General features: G+C 37.0%; 1 protein-coding gene across 1 annotated transcript; it reads left to right on the top strand.

Annotated features, from left to right (window-relative positions):
- Positions 1-3,531: 3,531 nt before the first annotated feature.
- On the top strand, positions 3,532-16,230 carry bnip4 (BCL2 interacting protein 4). The gene is made up of 6 exons (XM_062059197.1): positions 3,532-3,690; positions 10,392-10,551; positions 10,617-10,677; positions 10,742-10,848; positions 13,374-13,523; positions 15,976-16,230. The coding sequence occupies exons 1-6, from the start codon at positions 3,648-3,650 to the stop codon at positions 16,016-16,018; spliced, it is 564 nt and encodes a 187-aa protein (XP_061915181.1). The 5' UTR covers positions 3,532-3,647; the 3' UTR covers positions 16,019-16,230.
- Positions 16,231-16,264: the final 34 nt, after the last annotated feature.

Here is a 16,264-nt window from a genome sequence, read left to right as displayed (position 1 = left end):
TTAACTAGATGAGGCAATTCCTGAAGGAATTGCGTGTGAATGCTCCAATGCTGAAGTTGAACTGAAATCCTGGAATTTATTTTAGAGTTGATGAAGTAGAGCACACAATTCCCAAACAGGCTGAATATTTTGAAGTTGGAACAGTTTGAATTAGATGAAAAATGTGGGAGTTGTGGAACTTTGAAGAATGTCTCATTGATTTCAATGGGAATTTCCAAAAAATGTGTGAGTTTCGGGAAAAATTGGATTTTTTTAAAAAATGGTTAACAGCTTGAATGGTCTGAATGAGTTGAAATGGTTGGTGTTGGAATTTTTCATATCGGCTGAGAAATGTTGAAGTAGTAACATGTTGATTTGAGAAATGGTATTATGGAATTCCTGGAAATTCGGAATAAAATGGGAATTTTTCCAGTTCAAATTAAGAGGAATGTTTTGACAGTGGAACGGTTGAAAAGGGTTGAAAAGGGTTGAAAATGTGGAAGGAGTAGTCATCATAAAGAAGGGTGGAAATAGGGCTTTGGAAATGCAGGAATCCTGGAATTTTTTTGAACTTGGAAAAAGGGTAGTTTGAATTTCCTGGATGATGGAATGTGTTGAAAGTAGAATGGTTTGAATCGGTGGGAAAATGTGGAAATGGTGGAAGTTTGAAAAATGGCCAATTCATTTTGAATGGGAAAAATGTCCCGGAAAACCTGGAATTCTGGGAAATCTGGGGAATTTGGGGAATTTTTCAAGGGAAAGCCCACGATTCCCGAATAGGCTGAACAGTTTGAAGTTGGAATGCTTTGAACCAGGTGAAAAAGTGGAAGGTAGAGCGTCAAAATCTGGAGAAGAAGAAGAAGTAGAACAACTAGATGAGGCCATCCCTGAAGGAATTGCGTGTGAATGCTCCAATGCTGAAGTTGAACTGAAATCCTGGAATTTTTTTTTTAGAATTGTTGAAGTAGAGCACACAATTCCCAAACAGGCTGAATACTTTGAAGTTGGAACCGTTTGAATCAGATGAAAAATGTGGGAGTTGTGGAACTTTGAAGAATGTCTCATTGATTTCAATGGGAATTTCCAAAAACATTTGGGAATTTCGGGAAAAGCGGGAATTTTTTTGAAAATGGTAAAAACTTGAATGGTGTGAATGAGTTGAAATGGTTGGTGTTGGAATTTTTCAAATCGTTCGAGAAATGTTGAAGTAGTAACGTTTATTTGAGAAATGGTATTACGGAATTCCTGGAATTTCGGGAAAAATGGGAATTTTTTGAGTTGAAAAACAAGTTAGTTTTTTGTCCTGATTAAGAGGAATGTTTTGACAGTGGAATGGTTGAAGTAGTAACATGTTGAATTGAGGAATGGTATTACTGAATTCCTGGAATTTCGGGAAAACTGGTAATTTTTTCAGTTCAAAAAACAACTTCGTTTTTTGTCCTGATTAAGAGGAATGTTTTGACGGTGGAACAGTTGAAATGCGTTGAAAAATGTGGAAGGAGTAGTCGCCAGAAAAAAGGGTGGAAATAGGGCTTTGGAAATGCAGGAATCCTGGAAAATCCTGGAATTTTTTTTAAATTGGAAAAAGAGTAGTTTGAATATCCAGGATGGTGGAATATGTTGAAAGTGGTATGGTTTGAATCGGTTGAAAATTGTGGAAATGGTGGAAGTTTGAAAATGGCCAAATCATTTTCAATGGGAAAAATGTCCCGGAATACTTGGTATTCTGGGAAATGTGGGAATTTTTGGAATTTGACAAGGGAAAGCCCGCGATTCCCGAATAAGCTGAACAGTTTGAAGTTGGAACAGTTTGAATCGGGTGAAAAATGTGGAAGGTAAGTGTGCTGAAATCTGGAGAAGAAGAAGAAGAAGTTTAACTAGATGAGGCAATTCCTGAAGGAATTGCGTGTGAATGCTCCAATGCTGAAGTTCAACTGAAATCCTGGAATTTATTTTAGAGTTGATGAAGTAGAGCACACAATTCCCAAACAAGCTGAATATTTTGAAGTTGGAACAGTTTGAATTAGATGAAAAATGTGGGAGTTGTGGAACTTTGAAGAATGTCTCATTCATTTCAGTGGGAATTTCCAAAAAATGTGGGAGTTTCGGGAAAAATGGGATTTTTTTAGAAAATGGTAAAAAGCTTGAATGGTCTGAATAAGTTGAAATGGTTGGTGTTGGAATTTTTCATATCGGCTGAGAAATGTTGAAGTAGTAACATGTTGAATTGAGAAATGGTATTACGGAATTCCTGGAAATTCGGAAAAAAATGGGAATTTTTCCAGTTCAAATTAAGAGGAATGTTTTGACGGTTGAACGGTTGAAAAGGGTTGAAAAATGTGGAAGGAGTAGTCATCAGACAGAAGGGTGGAAATAGGGCTTTGGAAATGCAGGAATCCTGGAATTTCTTTGAACTTGGAAAAAGGGTAGTTTGAATTTCCTGGATGGTGGAATGTGTTGAAAGTAGAATGGTTTGAATCGGTGGAAAAATGTGGAAATGGTGGAAGTTTAAAAAATGGCCAATTCATTTTGAATGGAAAAAATGTCCCGGAAAACCTGGAATTCTGGGAAATCTGGGGAATTTGGGGAGTTTTTCAAGGGAAAGCCCACGATTCCCGAATAGGCTGAACAGTTTGAAGTTGGAATGCTTTGAATCGGGTGAAAATGTGGAAGGTAGAGCGTCAAAATCTGGAGAAGAAGAAGAAGAATAAACAGATTAATTTTGGTGTAGAAAACCATATGTGTGAATATATAATATATATGAATGATATAATAAAAAATATAAATATATATAAATGTAAAATATATATAAATCCATCCATCCATTTTCTATAAAACAAAAATAAATATAATAAACAATCTAAATATTTATAAATGTAAAATATATATAAATATAATAAAACAAATATAAATATAAATAAATGTAAAACCTAAATAAATATAATAAAAAATATAAATATATATAAATGTAAAATATATATAAATCCATCCATCCATTTTCTATAAAATATAAATAAATATAATAAACAATCTAAATATATATAAATGTAAAATATATATAAATATAATAAAAAAAAATATATATATATATATATATAAATGTAAAATATAAATAAATATAATAAAAAATATAAATATATATAAATGTAAAATATATATAAATATAATAAACAAATATAAATATATATAAATGTAAGCCAGTAACACCAACATAATACAGCAAATGGAAGCTGTTGAAGTCCCTGATAAAGGCACAACAATGTGAACTTATGATCTTTGACTGCCACCTGCAGCAAAATGTGCAGAATTACTTCCATTAATCGACTCTTTCAACGTTTTATCCCGACAATAAAACGGTCTAATCGTGTCATGTTCGTTATCAGACCAGCTATGGTGACATTAAAGGGACGCAATAAAGCATGTTTGTTCCCACTCGGGCGCGACGGCGCATGCGCGGTCCCCGCCGGCGGAGGCGGGACTAAAACGTCACTCCGTCATTCCGGCGCGCGCCCTCGCCTCAGCCAATCAGCGTGGAGGTAAACACTCGGTTACGTCATTGTTATTGTGCAGCGCCACAAGTCAGCTCCAGCTGCTGCAGATTTCGACACCACTTTTGTGTTTTTGTGTGTATTTAGGTCGACGAAGGAGGAGGCCAAGTAAACAGCACGATGGCGCTACCTAAGGACGCTTCATCGGAGGACAATTTGCAAGGTATAGATTGGTCTAACAGTCGATGGCGCCTATTTTGTTCCGGAAATGCTATCGCTAGCTAGCTAGCTAGCGATAGCATTGTTATGTTGCTGTGTAAACTAAACTAACTATTTGTGTTAAATAGTCATTATAAATACAATTCTAGCTTAATACCATGGTATATTTTATGTGTAAACTAAACTAACTATCTGTGTTGAATAGTCATTATAAATACAATTCTAGCTTAATAACATGGTATATTTTACGTGTAATCTAACTATTTGTGTTGAATAGTCATTATAAATACAATTCTAACTAAATACCATGGTATATTTTATGTGTAAACTAAACTAACTATTTGTGTTGAATAGTCATTATAAATACAATTCTAACTAAATACCATGGTATATTTTATGTGTAAACTAAACTAACTATTTGTGTTGAATAGTCATTATAAATACAATTCTAGCTTAATACCATGGTATATTTTATGTGTAAACTAAACTAACTATCTGTGTTGAATAGTCATTATAAATACAATTCTAGCTTAATACCATGGTATATTGTATGTGTAAACTAACTATTTGTGTTAAATAGTCATTATAAATAGAATTATAGCTTAATACCATGGTATATTTTATGTGTAAACTAACTATTTGTGTTGAATAGTCATTATAAATACAATTCTAGCCTAATACCATGGTATATTTTATGTGTTAACTAAACTATTTGTGTTAAATAGTTGTTATAAATACAATTCTAGCTTAATACCATGGTATATTTTATGTGTAAACTAAACTAACTATTTGTATTGAATAGTCGTTATAAATACAACTCTAGCTTAATACAGCAACAGTTTATATAAGATAACTTTCTGTTGACTCAGGCCACGTTTACACTGTTATCCAGGATAAATCCACGCCCGGGAATAATTTTTGGTGATTTAACCCCCAATTCCAACCCTTGATGCTGAGTGCCAAGCAGGGAGGTAATGGGTCCCATTTTTATAGTCTTTGGTATGACTCGGCCGGGGGTTTGAACTCACGACCTGCCGATCTCAGGGCGGACACTCTAACCACAAGGCCACTGAGCATTCTGAACAATTTCCAGTGTTGTGGTCTTTCTGGCGTCACTTCCTCTCCGAACTCAGTTTGTAAACGATCAATGAGTCCATACAAAGCTAGGTTCAAACACCGCACTATCTATTAAACGAGACAAGAAGCAAGGAATCAAACAGAGACAGGATTCAATTCAGCCCGAGAGGAGAGCGCGTCGACCTGCACCCTCGTACAGTGTCACCCCGCCGCTCTGAGGAAGGAGTTCCACGCCTCCTCCTTTATTTGGGCATTCCCTGATTACATAGCTGCAGCTGCTTCTAAGGGGAGGGAGTCATAAACTGCTGCACTGGGTCATAAACAGTTCAAACAAACAGGTGCTTGGAGCGGTGTCAGGTTTGCCCCCTCTCTGCTTGTAGATTTCGGGTCCCGATAAGGTCCTTCCCGTGGCTGTCCAAGATCTGAGAAACCGACACCTCTACGGCGCATTCCATCGCACACAGTGGAGCTGTCCGCCTTTTGCTTGATAAGATCAAAGACAGCTTTTTGTCTTCACGCGGGGCAACCTGAACTCGTAGCAAACAAGTTGTGTGATAACTTATATACAATTATTCTGACAGCCGGAGATTCAAGAAATACACAAATACAAAATTTGTCCGAGGAGGCGGACCTTAAACGATGGTTTAGTGTGACTGAAACGGGGCTTAGGCTAAATAGTTATTACTCTAAAGCAGGGGTCACCAACCTTTTTGAAAGCAAGATCTACTTCTTGGGTAGTGATTAATGCGAAGGGCTACCAGTTTGATACACACTTAAATAAATTGCCAGAAATAGCTAATTTGCTCAATTTACCTTTAACTCTATGTTATTATTAATAATTAATTATATTTACACTTAATTGAATGGTTTAAAGGAGGAGAAAACACGAAAAAAATGACAATTACATTTTGAAACATAGTTTATCTTCAATTTCGACTCTTTAAAATTCAAAATTCAACCGAAAAAATGAAGAGAAAAACTAGCTAATTCGAATCTTTTTGCAAAATTAAAAAAATAAATCATTAGTAATTTTTCCTGATTAAGATTAATTTTAGAATTTTGATGACATGTTTTAAATAGGTTAAAATCCAATCTACACTTTGTTAGAATGTATAACAAATTGGACCAAGCTATATTTCTAACAAAGACAAATCATTATTTCTTCTAGATTTTCCAGAACAAAAATTTTAAAAGACATTCAAAAGACTTTGAAATAAGATTTAAATTTGATACTACAGATTTTCTAAATTTGCCAGAATAATTTTTTTGAATTTTAATCATAATAAGTTTGAAGAAATATTTCACAAATATTCTTCGTCGGAAAAACAGAAGCTAAAATGAAGAATTAAATTAAAATGTATTTATTAATCTTTACAATAAAAAAAATAAATTTACTTGAACATTGATTTAAATTGTCAGGAAAGAAGAGGAAGGAATTTAAAAGGTAAAAAGGTATATGTGTTTAAAAATCCTAAAATCATTTTAAAGGTTGTATTTTTTTCTCTAAAATTGTCTTTCTGAAAGTTATAAGAAGCAAAGTAAAAAAAATGAATTTATTTAAACAAGTGAAGACCAAGTCTTTAAAATATTTTCTTGGATTTTCAAATTCTATTTGAGTTTTGTTTCTCTTAGAATTAAAAATGTCGAGCAAAGTGAGACCAGCTTGCTAGTAAATAAATACAATTTAAATAACAGAGGCAGCTCACTGGTAAGTGCTGCTATCTGAGCTATTTTTAGAACAGGCCAGCAAGCTACTCATCTGGTCCTTACGGGCTACCTGGTGCCCGCGGGCACCGCGTTGGTGACCCCTGCTCTAAAGGGGTTATCCGGCTTAGTGTAGACTTCTAGCGAAGGCCGATACAGGAAAAAATTACCACTTTGATCCTTTTTGTACATTAAATATACCGAAACCAATACAATGTAGGTCAATCGATACATGATAAATGTATCCGCATCTTAGCTTTATGTTATTCTGTAGGGCTGGGCCATATGGCTGAAAACTGCATCACGATATAAGTTATTTATTTTGGTCGATATCGATAATTCTTAGTTTTTTATGACCTATGGAAAATATGGAACAGGAGGATAAAGGGTAGAAAGGAAATGAAATGTTAACACAAGCATGGAAAACACTCAAACAATGTAAACAAACGTCTAAAATCCCATTCAACACTTGACAATAACCTCTTTAAAGCAAGGTGCAAAAATAAGGCAGACGAAAGAAAGCGTAACAAAATAGTGTGACCATGTAAACACAGAGGAACCTGAGAAGAACTATTTTTGCAGGTTTACTGCCAGGAAGTCCCGTGGTCTGTGTAACATGTATTTGGTCTGTTCTTATTTAAGTACGGTGATGAATTTATGTCATGCAGTAATTATTTTTTTAATGTTATTGTACTAAATCTTTATTTTTAAGTAGCACATTTGTTATTTATTTGTATTCATACAGTCCTGCACTTTAGTGGCAAACAACAACAGCGAGACAACAAGATGGCGCAACCAAATGTGACAGTTGATACTCTTACGCAATTGGCTGTTAAACATGTCCCGCCCACTGACCACTTCCTGTATTGAGTGCCTTTGCTCATGCCACTAACTTTCTGGGTTCTTCCAACCCTCCCAAAAAATAAATATCGAACGTTTTATCAAGCACATTTTTGTATTGATATCCATTACATGTCTATCATAGAGTTGTACAGTATACCGGTACTAGTATAGTACTAATGAATCTACTATACCGCCTCTAAAAAGTACTGGTAAAGTATCAAACGATAGAAGAATAAGTGATTCTTACATTTTAATGTTAAAACAGAAAGTAAGCAGATATAGACAGTAAATGAACAAGTGGATTAATAATACATTTTTACAGTTTGTCCCTCATATTGTAGACAAAATAATAGGTGTATAAATGACACAATATGTTACTGCATACGTCAAAATAGGAGTCTTTGTTTGTTTACTTACTACTAAAAGACAAGTTGTCTAGTATGTTCACTATTTTATTTAAGGACTAAATTACAACAATAAACATATGTTTAGTGTACATTAAGATTTTTTGTAAAAATAAAGACAATAATAAAAATTTTTGTGGTTCTCTTTATATTGAAATACATTTTGGTACCGGTACCAAAATATTGGTATCGGGACAACCCTAGTCTATCGCGATATATATTGATATCGTTTAATCTCCCCGACCCTAGTTATAGGTAACAAAAGCAATTTGTGTCTTCTTATTGTTATTATTTACTAATTTTATCGATACCTTTTTGAGGTGATTATTACATTTTAACAGAAGTGTAGATAGAACATGTTAAAAGAGAAAATAAGCAGATATTAACAGTAAATGAACAAGTAATCAATTTTTACTGTTTGTCCTTTATAATGTGGACAAAATAATAGGTGTATAAATGACACAATATGTTACTGCATACGTCAGCAGACTAATTAGGAGTCTTTGTTTGTTTACTTACTACTAAAAGACAAGTTGTCTAGTATGTTCACTATTTTATTTAAGGACTAAATTACAATAATAAACATATTTTTAGTGTACATTAAGATTTTTTGTAAAAATAAAGACAATAATGCAATTTTTTGTGGTTCTCTATATTGAAATACATTTTGGTACCGGTACCAAAATATTGGTATCGGGACAACCCTAGTCTATCGCGATATATATTGATATTGTTTAATCTCCCCGACCCTAGTTATAGGTAACAAAAGCAATTTGTGTCTTCTTATTGTTATTATTTACTAATTTTATCGATACCTTTTTGAGGTGATTATTACATTTTAACAGAAGTGTAGATAGAACATGTTAAAAGAGAAAATAAGCAGATATTAACAGTAAATGAACAAGTAATCCATTTTTACTGTTTGTCCTTTATAATGTGGACAAAATAATAGGTGTATAAATGACACAATATGTTACTGCATACGTCAGCAGACTAATTAGGAGTCTTTGTTTGTTTACTTACTACTAAAAGACAAGTTGTCTAGTATGTTCACTATTTTATTTAAGGACTAAATTACAATAATAAACATATGTTTAGTGTACATTAAGATTTTTTGTAAAAATAAAGACAATAATGCAATTTTTTGTGGTTCTCTATATTGAAATACATTTTGGTACCGGTACCAAAATATTGGTATCGGGACAACCCTAGTCTATCGCGATATATATTGATATCGTTTAATCTCCCCGACCCTAGTTATAGGTAACACAAGCAATTTGTGTCTTCTTATTGTTATTATTTACTAATTTTATCGATACCTTTTTGAGGTGATTATTACATTTTAACAGAAGTGTAGATAGAACATGTTAAAAGAGAAAATAAGCAGATATTAACAGTAAATGAACAAGTAATCCATTTTTACTGTTTGTCCTTTATGATGTGGACAAAATAATAGGTGTATAAATGACACAATATGTTACTGCATACGTCAGCAGACTAATTAGGAGTCTTTGTTTGTTTACTTACTACTAAAAGACAAGTTGTCTAGTATGTTCACTATTTTATTTAAGGACTAAATTACAATAATAAACATATGTTTAGTGTACATTAAGATTTTTTGTAAAAATAAAGACAATAATGCAATTTTTTGTGGTTCTCTATATTGAAATACATTTTGGTACCGGTACCAAAATATTGGTATCGGGACAACCCTAGTCTATCGCGATATGTATTGATATTGTTTAATCTCCCCGACCCTAGTTATAGGTAACAAAAGCAATTTGTGTCTTCTTATTGTTATTATTTACTAATTTTATCGATACCTTTTTGAGGTGATTATTACATTTTAACAGAAGTGTAGATAGAACATGTTAAAAGCGAAAATAAGCAGATATTAACAGTAAATGAACAAGTGGATTAATAATCAATTTTTACTGTTTGTCCTTTATAATGTGGACAAAATAATAGGTGTATAAATGACACTATATGTTACTGCATACGTCAGCAGACTAATTAGGAGTCTTTGTTTGTTTACTTACTACTAAAAGACAAGTTGTCTAGTATGTTCACTATTTTATTTAAGGACTAAATTGCAATAATAAACATATGTTTCATGTACCCTGAGATTTTTTGCTAAAATAAAGACAATAATGACATTTTTTGCGGTCGGGACCCCTTTATTTCGACAAGTATCGAAATACATTTGGGTACCGGTACCAAAATATTGGTATCTGGACAACCCTAGTCTATCGCAATATACATTGATATCCTTTCAATGGCCAGAACCTAGTTGTATGTCCATCCATCCATTTTTCTACTGCTTGTCCCTTTCGGGGTGACGGGGGGTGCTGGAGCCTATCTCAGCTGCACATGGGCGGAAGGCGGGGTACACCCTGGACAAGTCGCCAACACAGATAGACAGACAACATTCACAATCACATTGTAACAAAATCAATTGGTGTCTTCTTATTGTTATTATTCACTAATATTATCAAAACCTTTTTGAGGCCATTCATGGTCTCAATTTTGGGGGGATTTGAGCAGGCTCCATTTGTTTTTGTGTGATCTGTTTATCTTGTCCGTAGAATGAAAAAAAAACGTGCCCCAGACCGCACTTTGGACACCCCCTGCCTTAGCCTAGTTTAAGTAGCATGTGCTGTTGTTGTTCCCCGCCAAGGCTCCTGGGTGGAGTTACACTTCAGCGGCGCGGCCTCCCACGGCGGCCAGGAGCTGGCCACGCCCACCTCCGCCCAGGAGGACGACATGGAGAACATGCTGCTGGACGCCCAACACGAGTCAGGCCGGAACAGCTCGGGCGGAAGCTCACAGTGCAACAGGTCCGAGGAGCGGGAAGTCAGTTTGTGTAAAGTACATTTAGTCACATGTCACACTGTGCCAACAGTCCACTCAGGGGACACACCCCGCTGCTCGTGTGGAGAGGCTCTGGTGGAAGTAGCCTGCAGGTACTTGAATTTGAAACATCACCCGTGACCCTCGCATAATCCGCCATTTGTGTGCTATTTTTAGTCGGACGAGGACCTCCAAGAGAGGAGGCAGGAAGTGGAGTTGATGATGAACAAAAACGCAGACTGGATCTGGGACTGGTCCAGCAGACCTGAGAATAATCCACCAAAGTACGCATAGTGACTAAAACAGACATAGTACTGTGTAAATAATGTCAATAACTAGATGAAGCATCTGTGGCTGTGAGGTGAACACTAGTTAGGTTGTAAATACTGTATAGAGTAGGCTAACCCATGTGGTTCCTGTGGATGCAAACACAAGTTATAATTACTGTAGTGACTAAATAACATAGTAACTGAAACAAAATAACGTGTAAATAACGTCAATAAGTAAATGAAGCATCTGTGGCTGTGAGGTGAACACTAGTAAGGTTGTAAATACTGTATAGAGTAGACTAACCCATGTGGTTCCTGTGGATGTCAACACAATTACTGTGGTGACTGAATAACATAGTGACTGAAACAGACAAAGTCATGTGTAAATAATGTCAATAACTAGATGAACCATCTGTGGCTGTGAGGTGAACACTAGTAAGGTTGTAAATACTGTATAGAGTAGACTAACCCATGTGGTTCCTGTGGATGTCAACACAATTACTGTGGTGACTGAATTACATAGTGACTAAAACAGACAAAGTAATGTGTAAATAACGTCAATAACTAGATGAACCATCTGTGGCTGTGAAGTGAACACTAGTAAGGTTGTAAATACTGTATAGAGTAGGCTAACCCATGTGGTTCCTGTGGATGTAAACACAATTACTGTAGTGACTAAATTACATAGTGACTAAAACAGACAAAGTAATGTGTAAATAACGTCAATAACTAGATGAAGCATATGTGGCTGTGAGGTGAACACTAGTAAGGTTGTAAATACTGTATAGAGTAGACTAACCCATGTGGTTCCTGTGGATGTCAACACAATTACTGTAGTGACTAAATACTAAAACAGACAAAGTAATGTGTAAATAACGTCAATAACTAGATGAACCATCTGTGGCTGTGAAGTGAACACTAGTAGGGTTGTAAATACTGTATAGAGTAGGCTAACCCATGTTGTTCCTGTGGATGTCAACACATGTTGTAATTACTCTAGTGACTAAAACAGACAAATTAATGTGTAAATAATGTCAATAACTAGATGAACCATCTGTGGCTGTGAGGTGAACACTAGTAAGGTTGTAAATACTGTATAGAGTAGGCTAACCCATGTGGTTCCTGTGGATGTAAACACAATTACTGTAGTGACTAAATTACATAGTGACTAAAACAGACAAAGTAATGTGTAAATAACGTCAATAACTAGATGAAGCATCTGTGGCTGTGAGGTGAACACTAGTAAGGTTGTAAATACTGTATAGAGTAGACTAACCCATGTGGTTCCTGTGGATGCAAACACATTACTGTAGTGACTAAATAACATAGTGACTGAAACAGACAAAGTCATGTGTAAATAATGTCAATAACTAGATGAAGCATCTGTGGCTGTGAAGTGAACACTAGTAAGGTTGTAAATACTGTATAGAGTAGGCTAACCCATGTGGTTCCTGTGGATGCAAACACATTACTGTAGTGACTAAATAACATAGTGACTGAAACAGACAAAGTCATGTGTAAATAATGTCAATAACTAGATGAAGCATCTGTGGCTGTGAGGTGAACACTAGTAAGGTTGTAAATACTGTATAGAGTAGGCTAACCCATGTGGTTCCTGTGGATGTAAACACAATTACTGTAGTGACTAAATTACATAGTGACTGAAACAGACAAAGTAATGAGTAAATAATGTCAATAACTAGATGAACCATCTGTGGATGTGAGGTGAACACTAGTAAGGTTGTAAATACTGTATAGAGTAGGCTAACCCATGTGGTTCCTGTGGATGCGAACACAATTACTGTAGTTTCTAAATTACATAGTGACTGAAACATAGTAATGTGTAAATAATGTCAATAACTAGATGAACCATCTGTGGCTGTGAGGTGAACACTAGTAAGGTTGTAAATACTGTATAGAGTAGACTAACCCATGTGGTTCCTGTGGATGTCAACACAATTACTGTAGTGACTAAATACTAAAACAGACAAAGTCATGTGTAAATAACGTCAATAACTAGATGAACCATCTGTGGCTGTGAAGTGAACACTAGTAGGGTTGTAAATACTGTATAGAGTAGGCTAACCCATGTTGTTCCTGTGGATGTCAACACATGTTGTAATTACTCTAGTGACTAAAACTGACAAATTAATGTGTAAATAATGTCAATAACTAGATGAAGCATCTGTGGCTGTGAGGAGAACACTAGTAAGGTTGTAAATACTGTATAGAGTAGGCTAACCCATGTTGTTCCTGTGGATGTGAACACAATTACTGTAGTGACTAAATAACATAGTGACTGAAACAAATAATATTTCCTCAATTAGTGTCTAATTGACGCCATAGCTCAATATGTGTTAACCCCTTAAATAAACAACATGACTCCTAGTTATCTTTACGGGTCAGAGCCCAGGTGATGTATCATGAAACTGGTATGCTCCTACTGAATGTAAACACTACATGAGGAAATAGAGTGGCACATTGTGTGAGGTGACATTCCAGGGCTGACGGCCATGAAAGTTTGATGCGCTCCTCTGCAGGGAGTTCCTGCTCAAGCACCCCAAGCGCTCCACCCCCCTGAGCATCCGCAACACGGGCGCCATGAAGAGGGGCGGCGTGCTCTCTGCCGACTTCCTGCAGCTCTTCCTGCCGTCCTTAATCATCTCGCACATACTCGCCATTGGATTGGGGTAAGGAAGGCAGTCCAGTGTGTCCTGGAAAATATTAACGGCGCTTCACTTTTTCCACATTTTGTTTTCCAAAATGGAATACATTCATTTTTGTCCTCAAAATTCTACACACAATACCCCGTAAGGATGTCTCTGACCTGATGGCCACTCCGTCAGAGCTACAGCAGTCCTCTGTGGAGAGAGGAGAACCTTCCAGAAGGACAATCCACCAATCAGGCCAGACGGAAGCCATTTCTTAGTTTTAAAAAAATCCCAAAATGCACCTGAAAGACTCTCAGACCATGAGAAACTAAATCCTCTGGTCTGATGAGACAAAGATTGAAGAAACCAGGTCAATACCATCCCTACAGTGCTGCACGGTGGTGGCAGCATCATGCTGGGGGGGTGGTTGTCAGCGGCTAGAACTGGGGGACTAGTCAGGATAGAGGGAAATATGAATGCGGCAATGTACAGAGACATCCTGGATGAAAACCAACTGAGAGACTAGTCAGGATAGAGGGAAATATGAAAGTGGCAATGTACAGAGACATCCTGGATGAAAACCAACTGAGAGACTAGTCAGGATAGAGGGAAATATGAAAGCGGCAATGTACAGAGACATCCTGGATGAAAACCAGCTGAGAGACTAGTCAGGATAGAGGGAAATATGAATGCGGCAATGTACAGAGACATCCTGGATGAAAACCAACGTGAAGCATCATGCTGTGGGGGTGGTTGTCAGCGGCTAGAACTTGAGTACTAGTCAGGATAGAGGGAAATATGAATGTGGCAATGTACAGAGACATCCTGGATGAAAACCCACTGAGAGACTAGTCAGGATAGAGGGAAATATGAATGCGGCAATGTACAGAGACATCCTGGATGAAAACCAACTGAGAGACTAGTCAGGATAGAGGGAAATATGAATGCGGCAATGTACAGAGACATCCTGGATGAAAACCAACTGAGAGACTAGTCAGGATAGAGGGAAATATGAATGCGGCAATGTACAGAGACATGCTGGATGAAAACCAACGTGAAGCATCATGCTGTGGGGGTGGTTGTCAGCGGCTAGAACTTGAGTACTAGTCAGGATAGAGGGAAATATGAATGCGGCACTGTACAGAGACATCCTGGATGAAAACCAACGTGAAGCATCATGCTGTGGGGGTGGTTGTCAGCGGCTAGAACTTGAGTACTAGTCAGGATAGAGGGAAATATGAACGCGGCAATGTACAGAGACATCCTGGATGAAAACCAACTGAGAGACTAGTCAGGATAGAGGGAAATATGAAAGTGGCAATGTACAGAGACATCCTGGATGAAAACCAACTGAGAGACTAGTCAGGATAGAGGGAAATATGAATGCGGCAATGTACAGAGACATCCTGGATGAAAACCAACTGAGAGACTAGTCAGGATAGAGGGAAATATGAATGTGGCGATGTATAGAGACATCCTGGATGAAAACCAACGTGAAGTATCATGCTGTGGGGGTGGTTGTCAGCGGCTACAACTTGAGTACTAGTCAGGATAGAGGGAAATATGAATGCGGCAATGTACAGAGACATCCTGGATGAAAACCCACTGAGAGACTAGTCAGGATAGAGGGAAATATGAATGCGGCAATGTACAGAGACATCCTGGATGAAAACCCACTGAGAGACTAGTCAGGATAGAGGGAAATATGAATGCGGCAATGTACAGAGACATCCTGGATGAAAACCAACTGAGAGACTAGTCAGGATAGAGGGAAATATGAATGCGGCAATGTACAGAGACATCCTGGATGAAAACCAACGTGAAGCATCATGCTGTGGGGGTGGTTGTCAGCGGCTAGAACTTGAGTACTAGTCAGGATAGAGGGAAATATGAACGCGGCACTGTACAGAGACATCCTGGATGAAAACCAACTGAGAGACTAGTCAGGATAGAGGGAAATATGAATGCGGCAATGTACAGAGACATCCTGGATGAAAACCAACTGAGAGACTAGTCAGGATAGAGGGAAATATGAATGCGGCACTGTACAGAGACATCCTGGATGAAAACCAACGTGAAGCATCATGCTGTGGGGGTGGTTGTCAGCGGCTAGAACTTGAGTACTAGTCAGGATAGAGGGAAATATGAATGCGGCAATGTACAGAGACATCCTGGATGAAAACTTTTTTTTTTTGTGTCCATTTTGGAATTAGGCTGTAACATAAAACCATTATGGGGTATTTTGTGTAGAATTTTGAGGACAAACATGATTTTTTTTGTCTATTTTGGAATTAGGCTGTAACATAAAACCATTATGGGGTATTTTTTGTAGAATTTTGAGGACAAAAATGAATTTATTCCATTTTAGAACAGGGCTGTAACATAAAATGTGGAAAGAGTGAAGGGCTGTGACTACTTCCTGGATGCTCTGTCTGTCTAACACCAGCAACAGTTTTCATTGGGCGTTGCTTCAAGTCTGTGTGCTCTTCAGGATCTACATCGGGAAGAGACTGACCTCCCACAGCACCTTCTGAGAACCCACGCCCTGTGACCTTTCTGTGACCTCGGCATGCCTTAAAAAAATGTGAAAAACCAAGCGACTCGGGTTTGGTTCGACTGAAATTGTTGGCGGACGTCCGCCCTTCTGCTGTTTCTTGAGGAACTCATTTGATGAATTGTACTATGAAGTTGTTGTTCCACTGTGATGATGTAACTATTGTGTTCAACTTGCTGTCAAAATAAAAGATGGAAATGTTCACGGCTCGAGTCTCTTTGTGTAT

Source organism: Entelurus aequoreus, linkage group LG09, assembly GCF_033978785.1.
Source record: "Entelurus aequoreus isolate RoL-2023_Sb linkage group LG09, RoL_Eaeq_v1.1, whole genome shotgun sequence".
NCBI lineage: Eukaryota > Metazoa > Chordata > Actinopteri > Syngnathiformes > Syngnathidae > Entelurus > Entelurus aequoreus.
The sequence above is the reverse complement of the archived record's forward strand: the minus strand, read 5'-3'. Positions and strand labels throughout refer to the sequence as shown.

What these genes read in the sequence shown, in the direction of transcription:
- bnip4 (XM_062059197.1), top strand. Translation starts at nt 3,648, where the DNA reads ATGGCGCTACCTAAGGACGCTTCATCGGAGGACAATTTGCAAG. An exon ending in CCTGAGAATAATCCACCAAA is followed by an intron (nt 10,849 to 13,373) that starts GTACGCATAGTG and finishes GCTCCTCTGCAG; the next exon opens with GGAGTTCCTGCTCAAGCACC. An exon ending in ATACTCGCCATTGGATTGGG is followed by an intron (nt 13,524 to 15,975) that starts GTAAGGAAGGCA and finishes TGTGCTCTTCAG; the next exon opens with GATCTACATCGGGAAGAGAC.